Here is a 23,973-nt window from a genome sequence, read left to right on the forward strand (position 1 = left end):
GGGGGGGGGGGGGTCAGGACGGAGAAAAACTTGAGGGAGCAAAATGTAAAGGAAAACTGCAATGGAACCACCAACAGTTTCATTTTGTATGAAGGCCCATAGCGACCGAGACTTTTGGAGATATGCTGTGCTTGAGAAAACCCGTTAAGGGAGATCATAGTTGTGGTCAATGCCAGTATTGCGTAAGCAGCCTGTTAAAAGCACCCTGCAATTATTGGGCAATATGCTGTGCTTATGAAGACCTGTTAAACCAAGTGAAATTGTAGCCAATGCCAGTGCCATCTGACTGGTATGTAAAAAGCACCGTTTGAGCACTGAGCCTCATGGAAGCAGTGACAGGTGACCAAGACCTTTGGTGATATACCATGCTTGTGTAAACCTGTCAAGCCAAGTGAGACCATAGTCGTGGCTGATGTCGGTGTTAGGTGAATGACACCCGTGCCGGTGGAACGTAAAAAAAACGCCCACTACACTCGTGGAGTAGTTGGCATTAGGAAGGGCATCCAGCCATAGAAACCTTGCCAAATCAGGCCAGAACCCGGTGCAGCCCTCCTCCTCCTCCCCCCGTAGTTTTCAGTCAAACCCCACAACCCATGCCATTAAATGATGATGATCATGACGATGACAAATTCCAGAAAACTGCTTGGTAAAGAGCAAGTGCTAATAATTTAACCTGAAATTGATGAATCTGTTAAGAAATGTGTGTACTGACCAAATAAAGGTAGTGTAATTTCAGGATCGACACCATTTGCAGTGAAGTTGTATTCGTCTCTTTTTTTTCTTGAAGCAAGATAATTTTAATAATTACTAATATATGTTGTTAACTAGAAGTTTGCAGTATTTTGACCACTCAGAACTTAATAGAAATAGCTTAAATATAGCTACTTGGTGGGAATGTCATTTAATAACAGACAGAACTATTAAATTCACTTTAAATTTCATTTCATGTGGAGTTAAGATTTCTGTTACACAACTGTAACCTAGTCACCAACACTGCAATTTTGATACCTTGTGAAAAACTTAAAGTGAATTTCACAGCTGTGTGTGCTATTAATTAGCTCTTCTATCATGTAGTTACTTTAGTTTCAACTTGGCCTCAGATCAAATCATGTGCTAAACAAGTACAACTCCTTTAGCTATAAAATTACACATTACAGAGCATTTACAAAAAAGGAAATAATTATACAAATTATATATATATATATATATATGTGTGTGTGTGTGTGTGTGTGTGTGTGTGTGTGCACAAACATAATTTCAGAGCTGTAATTGTCTAGCAAGTGATTTGATCTGATAACATTGAAACTAATGCAATTATAGCATGAAAGACATCATCCATTGAAAGAGACACAAAAACTTAAACTTCACAAAAACATTCATTATTTGGTGTCAAAAAACTGAAATTAGTGGAACTGTGACAGTGACCAGGTTGCATTTGGTGCAACAAACATGTTGACACCAAATAAATATTTTAAGTGAAGTTAACAGTCTTTGTGTGTTTCTGAACGGCTGATATATACATAATTGCTTTATATAAAAAGCTAAATTCAAAAGTAAGATAGAAGAGTGTTTAATTTGTTTCAAATACTGAAGAATATATAAAAACAAATGTTAGAAGGCTCTGGTAAATGCAGTTGGGAGACTGAAAAATTTCTCTTTACTTTTTACCTATGGAAGCAACCTAAGACACTCCCAACAACACTGTGAACAAATGTGAAGGCCGAGACATTGGACCAGCCATGTTCCTTCAAGAGTCTAACATGACACTTTGGTTAGATACGATGCAAAAGAGGTCGAGATCTTTGAGGTTAGCAGCCCAGCTTCACCAAGCTTTTCAAATACCATGGGTCAAAATTTGTAATTTACCTTGTATTTGGCAATGCTTATACGACTTTTTTCAACCATGGATGGGATGGTCTGTATTTACACTGCAACGTTTAGAATATGTGAAGGAGTGAAAGAATCATTTACAGTAGTATCCCATGTAAGGTATTCTTGTCTAGAGACAAAGGGATTGAGCCATTGGGCCTGTCCCTATCATCCCTAGACATTCCCTACAGGGGCTCCAAAACTGAAGAGATATTTTTGTTAAGGCCCTCTTTAAAATTACATTTCTTTCTGCATCAAATGAAGCTGGCAATATTTAGTCGACATGATGATCCATGAGGTCTGCCAGATTAAATTATTCAATACAGAAGACAAAATGAGAATAACTCAATGTATAGTCAGAACATATAACAAAACATGAGGTGTGGAAATAGAAATATGGGCTATAGTCAGGGGATTGATGGAAAGATGTAGACTATTTAAGAGATTATGTCAATAATACGGGAACCTGTTTTTGGCATACTGTCTCAAGTTTTGTGATAGCAGGATAAAAATTCCAGCTTACAAAAAAATTTGAAACGTTTTCCAAAAAATAGCTTTTAATTCTGATGGAGAGAACGGTACTGCGATATGGCAAGTGCATGATTTAAGATGAAGAAATACTGCAATTAAGCAACATGATAGTGAAAAACAGATTTAGAAAGTGGAGAGGTTATTTATGATGGAACTGGTGACAATAGTTAAAAATTTAGTTTAAAATGTCCTAAACAAGATTAGTTAGAGCCATAATTAATGAAAGTTGATGGTAAGTTGATAGATCCAACCATGAAAAATTGTTTATCAAATTAAGTGATAAGTTAAAGAATTTCAGAATTAATTAATTATGCATTATTTACTCTGGAATTTCAGATTTCAATGCATTACATTTTGCAATTAGTTACATGATATCATAATTTAATGAAAGGAATAACACATTTTTCATTAGTTTCCCTTAACAATAATAAAAAATAATAATCCTTTGTACTATAGGCACAGGGCCTGACATTTTTGTGGAGGGAGCTAATCAATTACATCAACCCTAGTACATAATTGGTATTTATTTTATCGAACCTTAAAAGATGAAAGCAAAGTGAACCTCTGTGGCATCTGAACTCAGAACGTAAAGACGGACAAAGTGCCGTCAAGCACCCTGTCCAGTGTGTGTCAACAATTCTGCCAGCTTGCCACCTTAATAAGAATAATGATACAGTGATTCATTCAAGATTTTCCATATCTCAAACAAATCATAGGTTTAATTTAAGACACTTTTAGTACTGGAGCTTTGGCAGGTTTCGCAAGTGAAAAAACATTATTTTGGAAGCATAAAATCAAGAGAATGAGTGGGAAAACAATAATAATAGACTAACAAAGCTCAAAGCTGTCTATACAAAATGTCTTTTTATGATATTCCAAGAGACCTAAATACTGGACTGAAGCATTTTTATAACGGATGGACAAAATGGCCATCAGACAAGTGTAGTGTTTATGATAGTATAAACAAAAGCAATGTTTACATGTTTTAATTTATACATATACAGACATTAATATGCCCACACACACATGCATACATGAAGTGTATGTCATTTCTGAGAGTGCAATTAAATAAGTAAACATGCTCACCTAGCTATTCCAGATAAAAGGGAGAAAGAAGATTTATACATGGAATCTAACCTATCAGTGCTTAATGCTTTAAAATAGAGAGAAAGTAAGACAAGCAAATGTTGGGAAAAAAACAAAAAACAATCATGATAAATTAGAACAGTTGTATTGATTGTCATGACAACTTCACTAAATCAACACTAAATCATACCATGATCTCTATAGAACATACCACATTGCATAGAGAGTTGAATAAGTGGGTGGGTGAGTGAGTGTCTATACAAAACTTGCAGGCAATCTAGATAACATGACAATAGCTAACATTAACATTTACTATCAGGAATTCGCTTTTGTTGATTTTCTTCATAAAAACTAAGACAGGGCTTGCGTTCAATACTGGCTGGAAACTCATTGAGTTAGAATGCAATAAAATATATTCTTCTGTTGATAAATGACTAGAAAATTTAAAGAGAATTAAGCCAACTGAGGAAAATAGATATGTAAATGATAATGAACTGCAATTTTAATAATAATGATGGCATTTGAGATAAAGTATTGTTATTTTTTACTTGATGAACTTTAACAAATCTCACTTGATATTAGAATGTGTTAGTTCATGTCCCTAAAAAGAAAGAAGAAACATTTAAGTTTCTTCTTTTCATATTTCAGAAAATAGTTTTGTAAGAATTAATTAGTTGTACATTTTAAATTAGAAATTCAAATCTCTGTAGATAATTCAGAGAACTTATTGAGAATGAGTTAGTGGCTACACAGCTGTGAGTTGATACAACTTGACAAAGGTTTTTCAGAAAGTTTTAACTTTTAACACTTTTCAAACTGCATGGAGATGAGAAAAATTAGTGAAAACCAGTTACCCCAAGTTGATATTTAAATGTATATATATCTGTTCTTCAAATTATTAAGAAGTAAACATCTAAAGGGGTTCAGAAAACAAAAGATTTCCTGAAAATGAAGAATAAATGAGTAAAAATATTCAGTTGACTTCTCCTTCAGCTGTCAATGAAGATGTTCTACTGTTAGCAGTAGATCTAGACAAAGTCACCCTAATAATGTAAGGAGAAGAGATGTTACAACTTAGGAAAGCCAAGGCTGTATTGATTGTGTATTGAACGCCAACCGTGTTATATCCTAAAATCTACTACAAACAGTAGCGACACTTCCCTGAGCTCCTCCAACCGGTAACTTACCGTAAGATCTGAGGCGAAGACAGGGGGAGAGCTTCCCAGAAGAAAGGTAGGTGGGTAGAAAGACGACTGGTCCTCAGGAGAGTTACTTACTGTAACGTTTGGACTGTGTGTGAAAACTGGGGGAGAGGTCCCAGGAAGAAATGTGGGTGTGTAGAATGATGGCTGGCTCCCTGGCGTATTCCGCCGCATTGGACTTGGTGGACTGAAAGCTAAAAAGGAAGAGGAGAAGGAAAAAAAAGGAAAAGAAAAAGGGGGAAGTGCAAATATAATTAATTCAACAAATTTGCAAATCACATGGTTCGAGGGAATCTAAATATTCCAGGACTCATAACTTTGCAAAAATTACAAGTGAAAATTAGAAAAGAATTATGTAGAATATAGTAAATATGGTCGTTATTTCTGTGGATGCCAAGATGAAAATTAAAACAAAGAGAAAATTAATATTTGATATTTCTGTGTTTTAAATACAAAACCTGTGAAAAGATTTACCCTTTGAGCCAGCCCTGTCTGGCCCATATATTCTACCTCCTATATGTACAAACTGGCTAGATCTAGCCTTTCACACCTATCCTGCAATGTCATTCTAAAAATAAACAATCATGTCACTGAAATCTTGAAGCTATGAGATAATGCATGATTAATTCAAAACAATGTGAATCAAAAAGCATTATATTTGAATAAACAATCTGAATGCTAAAGGGTTAAAACTTAATTCCAATACTTTATTTGGATTCTGTAGAGGAACATGGCTTAATGGTTAGGATGTTAGACTCATGATTGTAAGATTGTAATTTCAATTCCTGGACCAGGCAGTGCATTGTGTTCTTGAGCAAAACACTTCATTTCATGTTGTTCCAGTCCATTCACAGCTGGCAAAAATGAGTAATCCTGCAACAGACCAGTATCCTGGGTAATAAATGTGCCACAGAAACTGGCCCGAGTCAATATGACTCAAGAAGGATCTTCATCCTTTATTTTTTTTATTTGTATTTTGCTGTGAAGTTACTGATCCTAACTTTCAGCTGGATAAGATGAAAACAGATTAATCTGGGTAGAATTTTGAGTTTGAAACTTGCAAAATTTAACAGACTCATTTATCTTCAGTGCATTCTTCACTCTGGTCTATTCAGCCAAGCTGAGTAGTTAAGCTTATTTTTCTTGAGCCTTTTTACTAAATGAAACTTTTTCCTTTTTTTATTTATTTATTTATTTTTTTAAAAGTCAGATGAGAAATGTGGCAGTAGATACTATCCAGTTTATTTCACCATCATGTAACATCTAAAATTGTTTGGTAAAAAAAATATTCTTAGGACTAAAGCATTATAGTTCTTGTACATATTTGTAATGGCACTGTGCATTAATGCAGCAAATAGTTGTAATCCAATGTGCTGCTAATATCCCTAGTGTGAGAACATAGGACTAGACGTAACCAATTATCCTTACACTATCAATCAACACTATTACAAAACTATCTGTAAGGGCTGTTGACTAAAAAGTCACTCTTAACATACATTTGGTAGAAACGACTTCTAATTTTCCATGGACTTATGAAAGCTAATTTACTTATTCAGTTAATGATTAGCAGAATTCATTAACAAACTATTAGTTTCTAAAGTGTGTGTGTGTGTGTGTGTGTGTGCGCGCGTGCGCAAAAGTGATCAAACAATTTATGGGATAACAGTCTTTGTGTAACAGCAATAAGAAAAGTTGTATTAGAAATAATTAAGATAAAATGTTGTTGTTGCATTTTCTTTTTCCTTCAAGATGCAAAGTATTCCGCAGAAGAAACAAACAAAATAGTCAGCACTTCAATTTGACAGTCTCTGTTTGTCTTTTCTTTTTTTTTTTTTAAGAGATCTATTTCACAAAAACTTATAAATAGTATTAGCACTCAAATAAGTATGTTCAGTTTGGCAACTGAAAATTGAATCTCTAATATAAGGAAAAAAAAACGAAAAACAAAGTCAATGTAGCAATTATCACAATAATTATAGAATGACATGTGATAATTTTTCGTCCATAAAATAATATTATGCAATGAACTGAACTGGATAGTTTCTAGCAATTAAAGGGTCAGTGAGATAAAACTGCTATCAGAGTTTCAACTAGGTAGGATTAAGTTTCATCAAACAATCAATTAAAAAACAGAAGAAATATCAATGACACACCATAAATTAATTAGTTTATTAGGTTTAGTCATTTTAGAATATAACAACCTAATGATTTAGGTCTTAAATTTTGATGAGCTAAATACCTAATTACTGCAGTTGACAAATTAATCCATTGAATTCAAGATGGTTCTAATTATGCTTGAACTGAGACCTTTTAGTTTTTTCTTTCATAAAACATGTTTATAGCAAAAATTACTTCATGTTGTATTTCAAAGAAGCTCTTTAAATTATCAACATCATTATAAAAAAGATTTAAAAAAAAAAAAAATTGCCTACAATTCTAGATACCAAGTTACCTGAACTCTTCCTGGTTTTATGATTCAAAATCATCCATTATTCAAGTTTATTTAAAATTATAAACAATTTTTATGAGTACATTTTGTTTCACTATGTTCAAAATACCAGATTAATAATAAAGAGGTTAGTTATTTTACTAAATTTAGTCCCAAATTCTTGATTATTAAAAAGGAACAAAAACTGATCACACAGACTGTGCATTGGTATAAATATGGTCATGAAAGAGTTAAATAAGCAAACCTAAATTGTTGCTAATTTTTTAGCATAAAATTAATTGAAATTTAGAAAAGGAAAATTATTATTATTAATTTTGAACTCCAGAAGTTAAAAATAGCTGTGGATATATGATAATGGAGAAAGATTAATTTAACTGGTGGTATTTACAGTCAAAGATTTTCAGGTCATGATCATCCTGCCATTTTGTATAGTTAATATTACAGTATCTAAGATGCCTGTCTATTTTTTTTTTTTTAAAGACAATAGTGTGATGAGAGAATCTGACTGCTCTCTCTAACAAGCTGAGTGACCATGCAGATGTGTGCTCCTTTGTTGGTTTGTATCCATCAAATTATGCTCTAAGCAAGAAACTTTATACATTTCAAGAAAGATAGCTAATAATAGTGTTTCCACTTCACAATTAAGTGATGTAAGCATTAAGAACATTTCTCTTAACAATTCTTATTTAAATAACTAATTCCCCAGAATCACCTAACTTACACAAGCTCCCTTAGCAGAAAGTAACAAAATTATATAAGCATGTATGACCATAACTGGGTCTTATTAATACACACTTATATAATAGCTACATGCTCAAGATATTTCAAGTTAGTAGATTATAAAACAAGGTCGGATAAGTCAACCCTGGTAACTGGCTTGATGTTAACTTTATTAGTATTTGTGAAAGAAAAGTTGAAAAACAAAGGGAGGAAAAAAAATTAATCCTCAATACATTTTAGTATTTGTCTCCAAAAATAAATTCTGCTCCGTCATTTCAACCAAACCAATAATACCAGAGACAATCTGAATTATATTTGGTAGAAAACACTGATTAAGTACTATTTTTTAATATTTTAAATTTTTTTTGTTCTCTGAGAGGTTATCTCAACTTACCAAGACATAATGCACATTGTAATACACGTGGAGAATTCAAGACTACAGATGAAGAAAAATTGCAATATCAGTAAACATATCACTTTATAGCTACCTACACTAATACAATTACCAAAAATAATGTTTGTTTAAACAATCAAACCTTTGTTTATCTAACATTATGAGTTAATCACTTTACATAGCAGCAACTCAAGGATGAAGATTGAAGAATGATATCGCATGACCGATACTTGATTTCACATAGTTAGTACCCAATCTCTTTCTCTTTTTGTTGTTTTTTTTTAAAGAAGAAAATAAATTACAGAAAACTTTGCACAAGCATGTTTTATTGAAGCTGCAAGCTACAGAAAACTTTGCACAAGCATGCTTTATGTAAAGCTTCAGGCCAAAGAACATTATTTTACAAGCAAGTTTTATCTAAACAGTAATAAGCTACAGAAAACGAAACTAATGTAGAAGTAGAGGAGGCAATAAACTCTGCATAATAAAACAATACTTTCAACAACAGTGTGTATAGTGAGGTGTAGATATTTGAAAATATATATTAATTAACAAACAGGACTTTCAGTAACAGTTTGTACAGTGTGGTGTAGATATTTGGGAACATCAATTAATTAACTTTCATCTCTGCAGGTCATTCAAACATTGCTGCTACTGTTTGTTCAGACACCTGAGGTTTAGCATATTTCCCTTTGATCTCAGGCTACATATTTCACCCAGTGGTGCTTGGTTGAGTAGAATGCCAGGTAGCAATAAAGAAACAAGGTGTTCACTGAGTTTGTAACGTAGCCCATAATAATTGGCTTCCAATTATTATAATTTTCTTTTTACACATAGCAAAGGTTGGAAGAACTTGGAAATTAAAATGTATACTGGACTACTTATGGTAGTATTACCAAACAAGAATCTCATGGTAATAAATACTAGTTGTTAAAGTGCAATATAACAAATAAGCAACTATATATACATATGTATATAGTCGAAAAGGAGTTAAAAGTCTATACGAATAAAACATTATGAAAAGGCACAGAAGTATATTTTAGAGGATGTTTAATCTTTTTGTTACAAAAAGATTAAATATTCTCTAAAATACACTTCTGTGCCTTTTCCAACTTTATTTACTTTTTTAACTATACACAAACACACATTATATATATATGTATGTATAGCTTTTTATTGAAACTAAAACTGAGCATTTGTCTCAAGTTGAATCTCACACCATTGTGCTCTTCAGATGAGAACACAGCAGTGTGAAAGTTGAGTTATGAGACAAGCTCTCAGTTTCAGTTAAAAAAACAATCCTCTATAACGTGTAACGAGTATTCCTCTCTCGCATTTCTCCAACATAAACAAAAGTGTGTGTATGTGTGTGTATGTATGTATATATATATATATATATATATACGCACACAAACACCTAATTTAATTGATATAAATATGATGGCAGTAATGAGAAAACACAGTAGATACAAATGCTAAAGTTTTGCAAATGTGGATTACTGGGGCTCAGAGTTTTATAGCTGAATTCCTACCCATCCTCAACATATTTTGGTGAAATGAAATAGACTCTTTTCTTAAAATCTAGGCAGATTGATTACAATATAATGACTGTGAACAATAGTATACATTATGCAGATTGTGATGTTTATATAATAATATTTGAAGAAGCTTTAAAGGGGGTTCACATTTTTTTAACAATTCTGTGTTTGAGAAAATGATTGTCAGGAGATTCTCGAACACTGTATCAATGAGAAATTGAAGAGAGAGTGAATATAATCCACTTGGAAATGCCTGTAATTTTAGAACAGGCATCAGTTTTTTAAATTTCCCACATAAAAGGAAAATGGGAAACATATAAAAAAAAAAATAAATGTAAAATAGAAAGGTTTTATTGTGGTAGCAATCTAATAATAATAATAATAATAATAATAATAATAATAATAATCAATGCAGGAGATGAAAAATTATTAAAAAGAAATTGTTTTTTTTTTTTCAAAACTTGTAACAAATATATATCAAATGAGCAAATATCAGGCAAATAAAGAGTGAGTCTGAACAAAGCCAAGTGATAGGTAATTAATTCTGTGTGCATCTTTGCTGTAGTAATGGTGCTAATTATGCAAATGAGACCAGAGAAAAGTGAAGATTTAAAAAAAGAAAAAGAATAATCAAATTCATTCAGAATAAATGTAAACAACAGAGTAATTTTTATGACCATAACAGTTATAGACTTTAGTTAATAACCACATTTCTAAAACTAACAAACATACCAAACAACATCAACAAAGCTAACAATGAAAACCCAGTAGCAACAACAATAAAATAATAAACCAAACAACAACAACAAGAGAGTAACAACACAACAAACTTGTACGGCGTACACCCACCCTTCCATTGTGTGTTTATATAAAAACACGTAAATTACTCAAGAAGTAAAAAAGGCTTTTTTAATAATAAGTAACTGTAAGTATATATACCAGGAGACAATGGTCGGGATGTGGTTGGTGAAGCATACGGTATTGGACTGGACACTGTTCGTGGACGGACATTATGACCTTGACTACTCGACATGTCATGTTGCTTTGTCATTTCATTGAAATGTCTAAAATATATGAAAACAATCAAACATTAAAAGCATTTCCATCTTACACAGCAAGGCAGCCAGGTATAATGGTGAATAAACAAAATTTTAAAACAAAACAATTAGCAGGCAGGGTTTCTTCTGTTGAGGTTCAGCACTTGTCAGACATCTGTTGATATTTAGCATATAGTCAGCCCTGATCAAGCAATTCTTACGATTAAAGCTATTCAACATTATTTACATTTGACGGATATTTGTTCGCATCTTGTTTGTTGTTAACACAGCATTTTGGCTGATGTACTCTCCAGCATTCTTCAAGTGTCCTGGGGGAAATTTGAACCTGAGCATATGGCATAGTGGTTAAGAGCACGGGCTACTAACCCCAAGATTCCGAGTTTGATTCCAGGCAGTGACCTGAATAATGATAACAACAACATTGGAAAAATACCTTAGGAATGAGAACCCAAGTTTGAAATTCCCCAAGACACCTGATGAAGGCTGGAGAGTACATCAGCTGAAACGTATTAACAACAAACAAGATGGGGACAAATATCCATCAAATGTAAATAATGTACATAATTCCTCATCTCTCAAATACTGAACTGTATTAAAGTTATTCAAGCCATGATTATAATTATCCCATTTTTTAAATATTGTTTTGTAATGCAGGACTATGCTGTCCAACAAGTCTCTTTTTAAGATGAAGGATAGGATGGTGTGATTCAAGGGAGATTTTTTACAGCTGTTTCTAGTAGGTTCAGCCATCCTATTGAAACTACCATGAAGAAACATATGGTGACTCAGTAAAAAATAAAAATCAATTTTCTCTTTAAAAAAAAAAAAAGGCAAAAAACTTTTAAAGTACTAAAGGGTTCCCAAGACCAATGCTTAAGTTGAGTCCCAAAGGAGTGAGGGGAGAGATGACTAAGTTAAAAGTTCCTGTCTTGAAATAAACATTCCCAGACCTAGACCCTTGTGGCAGCTGCTACTGTTATGACTGCTACTACTTCTTAACTAGAGGCACACAAAGCAGTGTTGACTGAAATATGTGTACTGGTGCCAATGCCACATAAAAAGCACTTATACTGGTGCCATGTACAAAGCACCCAGTTACACTGTAAAATAGTTGGCAATAGAAAGGCCATCCAGCTATAGAAACCATGCCAAAACAGGCAATTGGAACCAGGCCAGCTCCTGTCAAACCATCCAACCAATGCAAGCATGGATAACAGACATTAAATGATGATGTGTACCTTTATATTTAACATGTTCGTGTACACTCAAACATGGAAAGACTTTTGCTGGGGAAATTCTCAGGAGAGAAATTCTTATAGACAATGCATGGGGAAAATGCATCACTGAGTTATGAATGACATCATCAAACATTAAGAACATATGATTCTACATTGTTACACAAATTTACTATTTGTTGTCTAATAAAAGAGTGGTTCATAGTGGGGCAGAATTACTGGGACCCATTTTAATGACAATTGAACTAGCCACAAAAATACAAAGTTCAACTCTACAGTCCCAGACATCACCAACACAAGATAGCCATCTTTGTCTGCTGACATACATTTTAAACACACACACACACACACACACACACACACACACACACACACACACACACAATGACTCGTTTGATAAGTCAGAGAAACAAGATGTTCTACCTTTCATCATCCATTTCAAGACTGGATTCACTTTCTGAAAGATGCCTACATAGGCTCTCTCGCCGCTCCATCTCCATCTGAAGTTTGCGTTGTAACCGCAAATTCTCTTCCCTGATTTGTCTTTCTTCTTGTGCATATTGAGCCATTTTCTCTTCATCTTCATAACAGAAATATAATACAATATGAAACAAAGAAAGAGAAAACATGAAAGAAAGCAATACAAATTTCACAATAATCATTTTAAACAAGTATTTCACTGAAACTGATAATGTGATATTACGAAAATAACCTTTTTAAAGCCATTATAAAATAAGACAATGGTGATCCTTGCCACCAGCATCTTTGAGACTACTTTTCAATGCTGGCATATATATATATATAGATATATATATATATATATTGGGGGTATTTTCATATATTTCAATCCTACAGCATCTCTGGTATTGCTATTATTTGGTCCCAGGTCATTTGTAACCCATGCCCTAGCAATATATGATGGAGTGCTGAAACGTTCCTGGCTTTAAGGGCATCATGGTTGGAGGCCCAATCTTCTGAGTTCTTTTACAGAGCTGAGAAAAACTGAAGGATCATTGCAATAAGAGTATGGATCTGAGAGGGGAATGGGTTGTATAAAATCATAATTAACTGATCCTCTTGCATTTTCTTTTACCCAAAGCCATGAACTTTTCAGCACCCCCGTATGTATGTATGTATGTATGTATGTATATATATATATATATATATATATATATATATATATATATATATATGTGTGCATGTTAAATAAAATGAGACAACAAAGCCAATGCTGTGTGGAATTTATATGGCATTTATAAAGAGAGAGTTAGTCTTACAGCTGTTTCTGGGATATTAGGGAGATCCCTTCATCAGAGACGATATGAGAGAGTTAACTAGAGGGAAATAGTAGAGTTCAATATAAGGAGTTATCTTGGAAAAGGATGGAGGTAGGAAGTGTAAAGGGAAATAAGAGAATAAAAATATATGTAGGATGTTACAGTTCCATTATCCAAGGAAAGAGCTGTGGTAGAATGGGTAGAAATGCTTCTTGTCCATGGTATGTAGATTCCAATAGGGGTTCATATATTGTTATTACAAATGGATAGTGTGGAGGTATAAATTCCATTTATTATTGAACCGAAAGTCTAACTATGGTCCTCCTATAGCACTTACATAGCCTTATCTGCCATCTTGGGTCTTCTGGATACCAATACCTCTAATATATATATATATATATATATATATATATATATATGGGTCAGACAGAATTTATTGAGGCAGATTTTCTATGGCCAGATATTCTTCCTGTCCCCACCACTCACCTGTTTCCAAGCAAGGTAATATTTTCCAACAGTCAGACATGCTTTTCACAGAAAACTGGAAATGAACAACCTCTCTTGTATAACAGTGATACTCATTTACAATCACCCTGGGATGTCAAGACAAGAACCTATTGAATCTGTTCACAAGGATTTGGTTGGAGCAGGGCTTTAGTAGAAGTCACTTGACTAAGGTGGCTACAAAGTGGGCAGGTATATTCAGCTATAATGCTTGTAACTTAATGGCTTGGCAAAAAAGGAGGTTGATAGAATAAGTACTAAAATTTACAGTAAATGCTGGGGGGGGGGGGTTCAATTTGATTGGCTCAACCCTTCAAACAGTGCCCCAACATGGCTGCAGTCTGAAGACTGAAATAAGAAAAACAGAATTTAAAACTGTAAAATCAATGTGATGAATAAAAACCACTAATGGCAACCTGTAATAATTTGAACAGGACAAAAGATCACCTTCAAATACTTCCAGGGACTCTGTTAAGAGAAACTTCATTTTTTAACAAGTGTATGTGTGGCCTTGTGGTTAAGAAGTTGGCTTCCCAACCACATAGATTTAGGTTCAATCCCACTGCAAGGCACCGGGAGGATGTCTTCTACTAAAGCTCAAAGAAAACTAAGGTCCTGTGAGTGGAATTGTTAGACAAGCACAGGTAAGGTCAGTTTTGGTAAGGTTTTTACAGCTGGATGCCCTTCTAAGCACCAACCAATTTACAGTGTGGACTGGGTGCTTTTAAGTGACAAGGTTGCCAAGTACTTGCAAGACAAAAACTTTTAAGAGGGAAGGAGGCATTGGAGGAGGTGATGATGAAAAGAGACAGATATAGGTGGCTTGCTGAAGCGGAAATACAAGGTTGCCCAGCCAGAGAGAGAAAGATCAGGAATGAAGACAGATACAGGTGTGCTACCACAAAGAAGATATATGGTTGCCCAACCTGAGACAAGTGCAAGAGAAGGAGAGAGAGAGAGAGAAAGAGAGAGAGAGAGAGAGAAAGAGAGAGAGAGAGATTGCAAATCAAAATCAGAATAATGGCTTCAAATTTGAGCCTAAGTTGATTACATCAATCCCAGTGTTCAGCTGGTACTTATTTTATTGACCCCGAAAGGATGAATGGCCAACTTGACTTCCGTGGGTTTTCAACTCAGAACATAAAGACAGACAAAATACTGCTAAGCATTTTGCCCAGCATGCAATGTATTAATTTTTCTGCTAGCTCACCAATGCTTCCTACTAAATGCACAAGGCCTGAAATTTGGGAGGAAGCTAGTTGGTTATGTTAACCCCCAGTGCTTGACCAGTACTTATATATCAACTCCCAAAGGATGAAAGGCAAAGTCGACTTCGGAGGAATTTGAAGAAAGGAAACGTTAACTTGATGGTATTTGAAATTAGGCGTAGCTAAATACTGCAAAGTTTTGTGTCCAATGTCCAACACCCAATCAATAATGATAGTAATGATAATAATAATAATAACAACAACAATAATAATTGTTTTAAGGTTAGGCAGGGAGGAAGTCAGTCAATTTCATTGATTCTACTATTTGACTGGTATTGCATTTCATCAACATGAAAAGCTGAAAGACAAAGCTGACCTCAGCAGGATTTGAATATTTCTGAGTTCAAATACTATGTAGGTCAACTTTGCATTTCATCCTTTCAAGGTCAATAAAATAAAGTACAGGTCAAGTACTGAGTCAACAATATTGACTTAATTACCTCTCCTCGAAAGTGCAGAACTTATGCCTAAATTATTATTATTATTATTATTATTATTATTAACATCTGACTTATTCAGCTTGTAGCTGGAAATGTCATTAATGTACCAACTTCCTGTCAACTAAGGTGGTATGTTCTTTTCAAGTCTTGGGGACTTAGCAGAGACTCCTTACACTGCCAAGTCTTTTTCATTTCTATGCCGATCTTATCCAACCACTTCTAAAATTTCTTTTCTCACTGTAACTAGGGTACCAACAATTATTGGCACAATGTAAACCATTTTCATCAACCATACCTTTATTATTATTATTATTATTATTATTATTAAGGCGATGAGCTGGAAGAATCATGAACACACTGGATGAAGTGCTTAGTGGTCGATGTAATTGACTTAATCCCTTCCTCCAAATTTGAGGCCTTGTGTTTCCAGTAGAAAGGATTATTATTATTATTACCTCCACCTTAGCGAAGGTATTGTTTTCAGTTGTGTTTGCTTGTTTGTTTGTTTGTCTGTGGACAAAAACCACTGGATGGATTTGGATGAAACTTTCAGGGATGTTTGGCCTCATGACCAGCACGAACTGATTAGATGTTGGGATCGATCCAGTACCGGACATGGATTCTGGATAATTTTTCCTGTTTTTTTTTTTTTGCTTAATTTTTGAGTGGTTGGGTTCATTTTTAGTATTCTCGTTTGTGAGAGCAGTCGAGTTTATTTCAGATATTCTCATTTTAAGAATCATCTCCGGCTAATCATTGAGAGGACGTTAGTGTTGCCTTGGCAGAGGTTTGCACTCTCTGAGTGCTCTTGTTACTTATTATTATTATTATTATTATTATTATTATGGTGGTGGTGAGCTGGCTAATTTGCTACCATGTTGGACTACATTGAGTTCAAATTCCGCTAAGATTGATTTTGCCTTCTATCCTTTTGGATTTGAGAGAATAAGTACCAGTTAAGTACTGTGGTCGATATAACTGACATCCTCCCACAATATTTCAGGCCTTGTGCCTATAGTAGAAAGGAATATTACTAACAACAACAACAATAACAACAATATTAATCACAGGCAAGAGGTAAGAAATGATACGTACGTTCTGTTTGAGCTGCTTGTAATTGCTGCTTCAAGCGAGATACCTCAGCTCGGAGGTGTTCTATGTGCTGGGCAAGGTTCTGTGCAGTGTCTCCATTATTCATATCACGTGGGGAAGGAGGAGAGGACACAGGCTGATCAAGTTTCGCTTGTAACATTCTGAAATAGTAATATTGTAAAACTGTTTAAGCTGTTAGAATTGGGGAAGTTCAAAATAAATAGATATCAAGATATGTATGCTTAAGAATGAAGTGTTGGCTCAGTATAGAGCAGTGATAAGAAAAAGAGATGACAAAGGAATAAATGATTATCTTATGCACTTCATTAGCTTACAACTGTTTCTGCTATAAGATGCAGTGGACTCATAGTTGAGTGCCTGAATAACTTGACATCTCTCTTTCTTATTATTGCTCTATACTCAGCCAACACTTTGTTCTGAAATAAATGTATATTGAGTTCTACATCAGGTTAATGGTCTCACAATGCCCAAGTGAAATATTAAATAAATATCTTTCACAACAACTTACTTGAATAACAGTATTTATTAATAATGATAATGAATTCCCACAGAGACACAAAAGCCATGTATTACTGAAGAGGGATTAAGCTGATTGAAGTGGCCCATGTAAGTGACTGTGATTATTTTAAGAACCTTCAACAAGGATGAAAATCAAAGTCAATCTTGGCGAGATTTTAACTAAGTATATAAACTACAAATACTTGTCAGGTAGTCAATTCCAAAATATTGGCTTTGTGTTTTAAAAAGTTTAAAAAGGGTTAAGACCCACTTTGGTCATGAATGACCATGGGATTGCACCTAGAAAGTTCCCCTCCAAGGCACAAGTCTGGGAAAGGTTGTTTAGGAAGACCAGCAGTTGTCCATGAGAGAGGGGGTGTGTGTATATATATGTGCGCATGCATTTTAGTTTTTGTGAATGCCTCACCACTGCTTAACAACCAGCGCTGGTTTATGTTCCTGTAATAGCAGTTCAAGCAAGGAGACTGATAAAATAAGTACCAGATTTTTAAAAAAAGTACTGGAGTCAATTTACAGTTCTATATTTAAGAGATAAGGAATTATGTACATTATTTATATTAGACGGATATTTGTCCTCATCTTGTTTGTTGTTAACACAACGTTTCAGCTGATATACCCTTCAGCCTTCTTCAGATGTCTTGGGGAAATTTCGGATCTAGGTTCTCATTCCTAAGATATTTTTCAATTATTCAGGTCACTGCTTGGAATCGAACTCGGAATCTTGGTGTTAGTAGCCCGCACTCTTAACCACTACGCATATAACCGTGGGCATATGGCATAGTGGTTAAGAGCACAGGCTACTAACCCCAAGATTCCGAGTTTGATTCCAGGCAGTGACCTGAATAATATTAATATTATTAATAATAATAATGATAATAATAACAACAACATCGAAGAATACCTTAGGAATGAGAACCCAGGTTCAAAATTTCCCCAAGACACCTGAAGAAGGCTGGAGGGTATATCAGCTGAAACGTTGTGTTAACAACAAACAAGATGAGGACAAATATCCGTCGAATGTAAATAAATGTAAATAATGGGGTCAATTTCTTTGACTAAACACCTCAGCATGACCATAGACCAATGACTAAAACAAGATAGAAAAATACTGTAATGGTGAAACCGCAGTCCATGAGTGGAGGGATTATAGGTAAAATATTACTACTCCAATAACTTTGAAACTACTAAACATGATGTAAAAACACACCACCTCTGAGCAGTGACTGTAGAATCACTTTGCAATCCAGCTGTAATCCATTAGTCTAAAAGGAACACTGCTGAAGACATTGCTTTCAATTAGTGTGTGACAGACAAAAATCAGTCAACCAGATCCCAGCTGTTCAAATTATAGAGTGAAGCTGAGCTCTTAAGCTAGGAGCCATTATAAGCAGCTTCACCCTTTGAATTCCAAACTGCCTTTAGTTCTATGATACAAAATTTTGTGCTTTAAAGAATTCATTAAAACCTCATGTCATAACTATGTATGAATATCAATTTAATAATAAAAATAATAATTGTTTGAAATTTTGGCACAATACTAACAATTTTGAAAGGAGGTGAAGTCAATTGCATTGCTCTCAGCACTCAACTGGCACTTTATTTTACTGATCCCTAAAAGGATGAACAGCCCTTGGTGGCATTTGAACTTGGAACATAAATGGTTGGCAGAAAGGCCACTGGGCATTTTCTCTCGTGTGATAATGATTTAGCCAGCTTCCCACCTTAAGATCAATAATAAACACTCCTCCCAAAATCTTGATTATTTTCAAGATTAACTGAAACAGAGGCAGTATATTTCTTTCAGTCACAAAAATGTTTAACCCCTTAGCATTCATATTACTCTGCCAAAAGTAATGCATATTTATTCACATCATTTTGAATTAATCATGCATTGTCTCATAGCTTTGAGATTTCAATGATATGAATGTTTATTTATAGAATAGTATTGGTATTGTAGAAGGTGTGAGAGGCCAGATTTGGTTTGAACATAAAACAGGTAGAACATTTAGGCTGGATATGGCCAGCTTGACTGCTAAAGAGTTAATGAAATAAATACAACTTGGAATTAAAAACAAACAGTAGATATAGGAATATATGAATGTTTTAGCTACTCATTTCCCATTCTCTATAAATAGGAGGCTACAAATCAAATGAGATAACAATATTAATTGCTTCACAAACTTTTAGCCTCAACTCATTTAACAGCAATTGTTTTCATGCTTGCTTCAATTTTAATGAGTATTCAAGGCCATTCTTGCATTTTTTTCTTTTCTCGCATCTACACCATCCATTTTCCGTAACAATGTTTACCAAATTACAAGCAAGTGAAGCTAAGCGACACACAACAATTTTATAGAAACATTTTATATCTACTTTTACATAATACTAAAGCACAGCAGGCCTCTACCATTTGTTGTTTCATTCTGCCAGCTTCATTTTCCTTAGTTCCATCAGTTCAGCCCCAACTATTTACCTTCAGAACTTCCTTTGGTCTATATTTGTTTTAATTATCTCCAGGTACATTTCTTCTAGTAGTAGATGTTTCTCATAATTTTGTAATAGATTTTCCTTTAGGAATTCCTTGCATGGACAGCCCTCACCACCACTTCCATCAAAAACAAAGCTGGCAGAAACTTAGAGGAACATTAGCAGAAGCACCTAAATACTCTCACCTGAATTTCAATTCCAACCCAGGTTCCTATATAACAATAACCTATCTCCCATTACTTTGGGTTTTGTATACTTACAAGCTGCATGGCAACTTTACTAGTGCTGGTGGCATAAAAAAAAAAAGTTGTTTCTATAGCTGGATACCTTTCCTAAAAGCAACCACTTTACTTGGATACTTTTTTCTGCCACTGGCACAAACCAGATCATCATGCAGTTTATAAGTCTACAAAACCCCAAAGGGCAACAACTTTATGCTGTGAGATTAGGACTAGGGTATGACAAGTGGGTGTAGTAAAGCAGGCATATACCAACAACTAAGCTAATTTTAAAAAACAATAATGCCTTATATACACTATATACAATGCATACTCACACATACAGCTTTATATCTGTTTTACAATTGAATGTGGAATAGATGATGCATAATCATCCTTCACTTATTCTTCTGTAAATTCAAAGTCCAGTCAATCAGATTTAGCCACTTCCATAGCAATCTTTGTTCCGTTTGCCATGGCTACTATCAGAATTCTTTTCAACAAGAGAAATCCTAATGATGAATGTTTCAATAAACACAAAGGGGAAATATCAACCAAACCAGAACATTCATATCCATCATATTCAAATTTTATCACATTTCTACCATTTGTGTTCAGTAATAATAGTGTTAATTTCCTGAGTGAGAGAGAGAGAGAGAGAGAGAGAGAGAGAGAGAGAGAGAGAGAGAAAGAGAGAGAAAGATAGACAGACAGACAATAACTATATACCCAAAATTTGATTTACCTTTTCTCTGCTTCTAATTTATCCATCCGTTTCCACAGCCTGTTCACAAGTGATTCTTGTTCCTGTTCAAGAGCATTTTCCAATTCAACTTTTTCTCGGCGCAACTAAAAGAATAAAAAATTAAAAGAGTTGATCAGCGAGCATCTTGTAGGGGGTGGGGATTATGTTTAGAAATGGCTGAGAGGTAAAAGAGCTATACCGCTGACCACATGATCACAGATTAATATTTTATTGCATTAAGATGTTAATCTGTTAACTAGGCACATAACACTGAAAGCTCCAGTTTACCAACAGTAAAGAGGGACGTCCCATTATTAAAACAAAAGACACTCCCTCACTTCTGCTACACAATATTTTCACTTTTTTTTTTTATTTTGACATGTTAAGAAGGAAAAAATGTTAGGCATATTTCAATGTTATTCTGACTTCATTGGTGACACATAGTTGTCACTATTTACTGAAGAAGTGATGAAAAACATCTCCAAATTATCTACAAGGTTGTACACTGTTGTTATTTAATACTAGGTCATCAGTCCTAGTACTGGTGTAGCAGACGTACGATTGAAGCCCTTCCAACCATGATGATCTAACCATTTGGTATATGAGGACTACCATGTCTTATGTATCCTTTTATTAACACTGGGTAATACTTTGAAGAAAATTCAGCTGTTATTTCTAGCTAATCATGCAACCATGTAGTGACTCCCTTGTTGGCATAGAAAACAGATGATAAATAGCTAAGTTGTTGTTAGCATATTTATTTTGACAACATGATGAAGATTGGCCAAAATATGGAAATAATATCAGATATTGACTAATATGACTGTGTTTCCCCACTTCCCTCTCACCCCATAATTATTTCCAGTTCACTTTTAATGCCTCTTCCTATATGTATCAACCTAACTTTACTGCTTTTCACGTAGATGGCATCTCTGAATTATTTATTCATTAAGTAGACTTGCATTTAATAGGGAGAAGAAAACTGATGCTTAGACAGTCATTATATAACTTTTGAATTGAACAGCAGATTTTTCAGTCTCTCAACAAAAAATATATTATTCAAAGCTGACAGAGTATAAGTTAACAGATAAGGAGCAGCTTAATGCATCACTTCCACAATAACCAACCACCATCCATCACAATATAATAAAAGTTTAATCTGTTGATGAGTTCAAACAGAGCAACAAGTCAAATGATACTGGATAGAGGGTAAAACTAATGTATTCTTTATAAATTAAAGGAAACCAAAAATATGAATCAATTCTAAGTAGATAGATTTTATGGTATCTCTACATACTTTGGGCAAGCAATTCAAATCCGTTTTGGTGGTGAATTGGGTATACGAAACCAAGGAACAGTCAGATGAAATATTTATTTCTTTATTGCCCACAAGGGCAAACAAGGACAGATAAAGGGATTAAGTCGATTACATTGACCCCCCCAGTGCATAATTGATACTTATTTAATCAATCCTGAAAGGATGAAAGGCAAAGTTGACCTCAGTGGAATTTGAACTCAGAACAGGCGAAATACCGTTCAGCATTTCGCCTGGCATACTAATGATTCAGCCTAAAAGCGTTTAATAACACATCTACATTCAGTATTGTGACATTGATAAGATATACATTATAGCTTCTCAAGGTAGTGCCTCAGCATGGCCAGAGTCTAATAACTGAAACAAGGAAAGGAAGAGGTAAAAGGTAAAGATACATAGATGTGGGGGATGAGTGAGGGGTTAAGAAGTTTGCTTCTTAACTTGTGGTTTCGGGTACAGTCCAATTGTGTGGCACCTTATGCAAGTGTCTTCTACTACAGACCTGAGTCAACCAATGCCTTGTTAGCAAATTTGCTAAGCAGAAACTGTGTAGAATTTTTTCTTTTATCATTTACATGTATCAATTACTAGATTGTGGCCATGCTGGGGCACCACCTTCAAGATATTTTAGCTGAATGAATTGACCCCAGTACTTTTTTTTTTAAAGTCTGGTACTTATTCTATCAGTCTCTTCTGCCAAACTGATAAGTTACAGTGATTAAACATACCAACACTAGCTGTCGAGTGGTGGTGGGGAACAAACACAGTCACACACACACACACGGGTTTCTTTCAGTTTCCATTTCCAAATCCACTAACAAGGCTTTGGTCAGCCTGAGGCTATAGTAGAAGGTACTTGCCCAAGGTGCCACACAATGGGAGTGAACTCAAAAACTACGTATTTGGGAAGCAAGCTTCTTATTTTACAGCCACACCTGCACCTATATATGTTATCATTTAACAACCACTTTTCCATACTTCCACAGCTTAGTCAGAATTTGTTGTGGTATGTTTTCTATGGCCAGATGCTCTGTCTGCAGTCAGCCCTCCTCTGTTTATATTTCCAAGTGATATTCCAGAGGTTTATATTTCCAGGAAATATTTCAAAGGTAATATTTCCAAACATCTTTTTCAAAGAAGACTGGAAACAAACATCACTCGCATGACAGTGATGCACATTTACAACCAACACGATATCAAGACAAGGGAATTCACAAACATACACACACACATATACACACAGAAGACTGTACCTAGCTCAATTGTTTTGTTTTGGTATTGTGTTCATGGATGGCTACCCTTCCAATTGCCAACCACTTTACAGAGTGGACTGGATATTTTTTTCTTGTGGCACCAACACATGCAACGTTTTATACACACACATAATTGGATATATATATATATATATTTCAATACGGAGCAAATAATTCAAGAGAAAATATTTGCTAAGATATTATTGACTTTATTATTATCTAGTGTAACAATTAAAAATAATAACAGAATCAATAATATAGGTGATTGCAGGCCCAAAAAGCATTAAATAGCCGAAGAATTAAAATTAATCAAAGGACATAGTAAGTATGTCTACCTGCTGGAAATAACAGTCAAAACTCTTTCGTAATTTAAATAAGAGTTTTGACTTATTTCCAGCAGACTATATACTTAGTATGTCCTTTGATTAATTTTATATATATATATATATGGGAGAATATACAAAAAATAACAACAGACGAGGACAGGTGGTGTAAATAACAAAAGTATATATTAGTATGACACTCGGGAATACGGAGAGTCTTTGACGTTTCGAGCTACGCTCTTCAACAGAAAGAATACGGAGACAAGGAGAAAAACACGGAGAAAAAAAATTGAATAGTGTTCAGTCAACGGTCAATCATAATAATGGCCGATCATAACAATGGCTGACCGGAAGTTAGAAATTCTTATTTCAGGAGAGCTAAGAAAGGGGGAGATAACAAACGGTGATCGGGAACGAGGGGCTGTGTGT

General features: G+C 34.5%; 1 protein-coding gene across 4 annotated transcripts in view; it reads right to left on the reverse strand.

Moving 5' to 3' along the window:
* Window positions 1-23,973, reverse strand: part of LOC106873030 (coiled-coil domain-containing protein 6) — a 180,954-nt gene that overhangs the window by 8,612 nt on the left and 148,369 nt on the right. Inside the window, exons 4-8 of one of the 4 annotated variants that reach the window (XM_052972984.1) lie at window positions 20,654-20,757; window positions 16,667-16,824; window positions 12,506-12,662; window positions 10,729-10,853; window positions 4,674-4,882 (exon numbers count right to left, since the gene is read on the reverse strand). In XM_052972984.1, coding sequence (XP_052828944.1) covers window positions 4,674-4,882; window positions 10,729-10,853; window positions 12,506-12,662; window positions 16,667-16,824; window positions 20,654-20,757 — 753 coding nt within the window. Of the gene's footprint in view, window positions 1-4,673; window positions 4,883-7,439; window positions 8,294-10,728; window positions 10,854-12,505; window positions 12,663-16,666; window positions 16,825-20,653; window positions 20,758-23,973 lie in introns of those variants that run through there. The other 3 variants (XM_014920235.2, XM_052972992.1, XM_014920236.2) reach the window with 3 other exon arrangements.

This window comes from Octopus bimaculoides, chromosome 1, assembly GCF_001194135.2.
Source record: "Octopus bimaculoides isolate UCB-OBI-ISO-001 chromosome 1, ASM119413v2, whole genome shotgun sequence".
In the NCBI taxonomy this organism is placed as follows: Eukaryota; Metazoa; Mollusca; class Cephalopoda; order Octopoda; family Octopodidae; genus Octopus; species Octopus bimaculoides.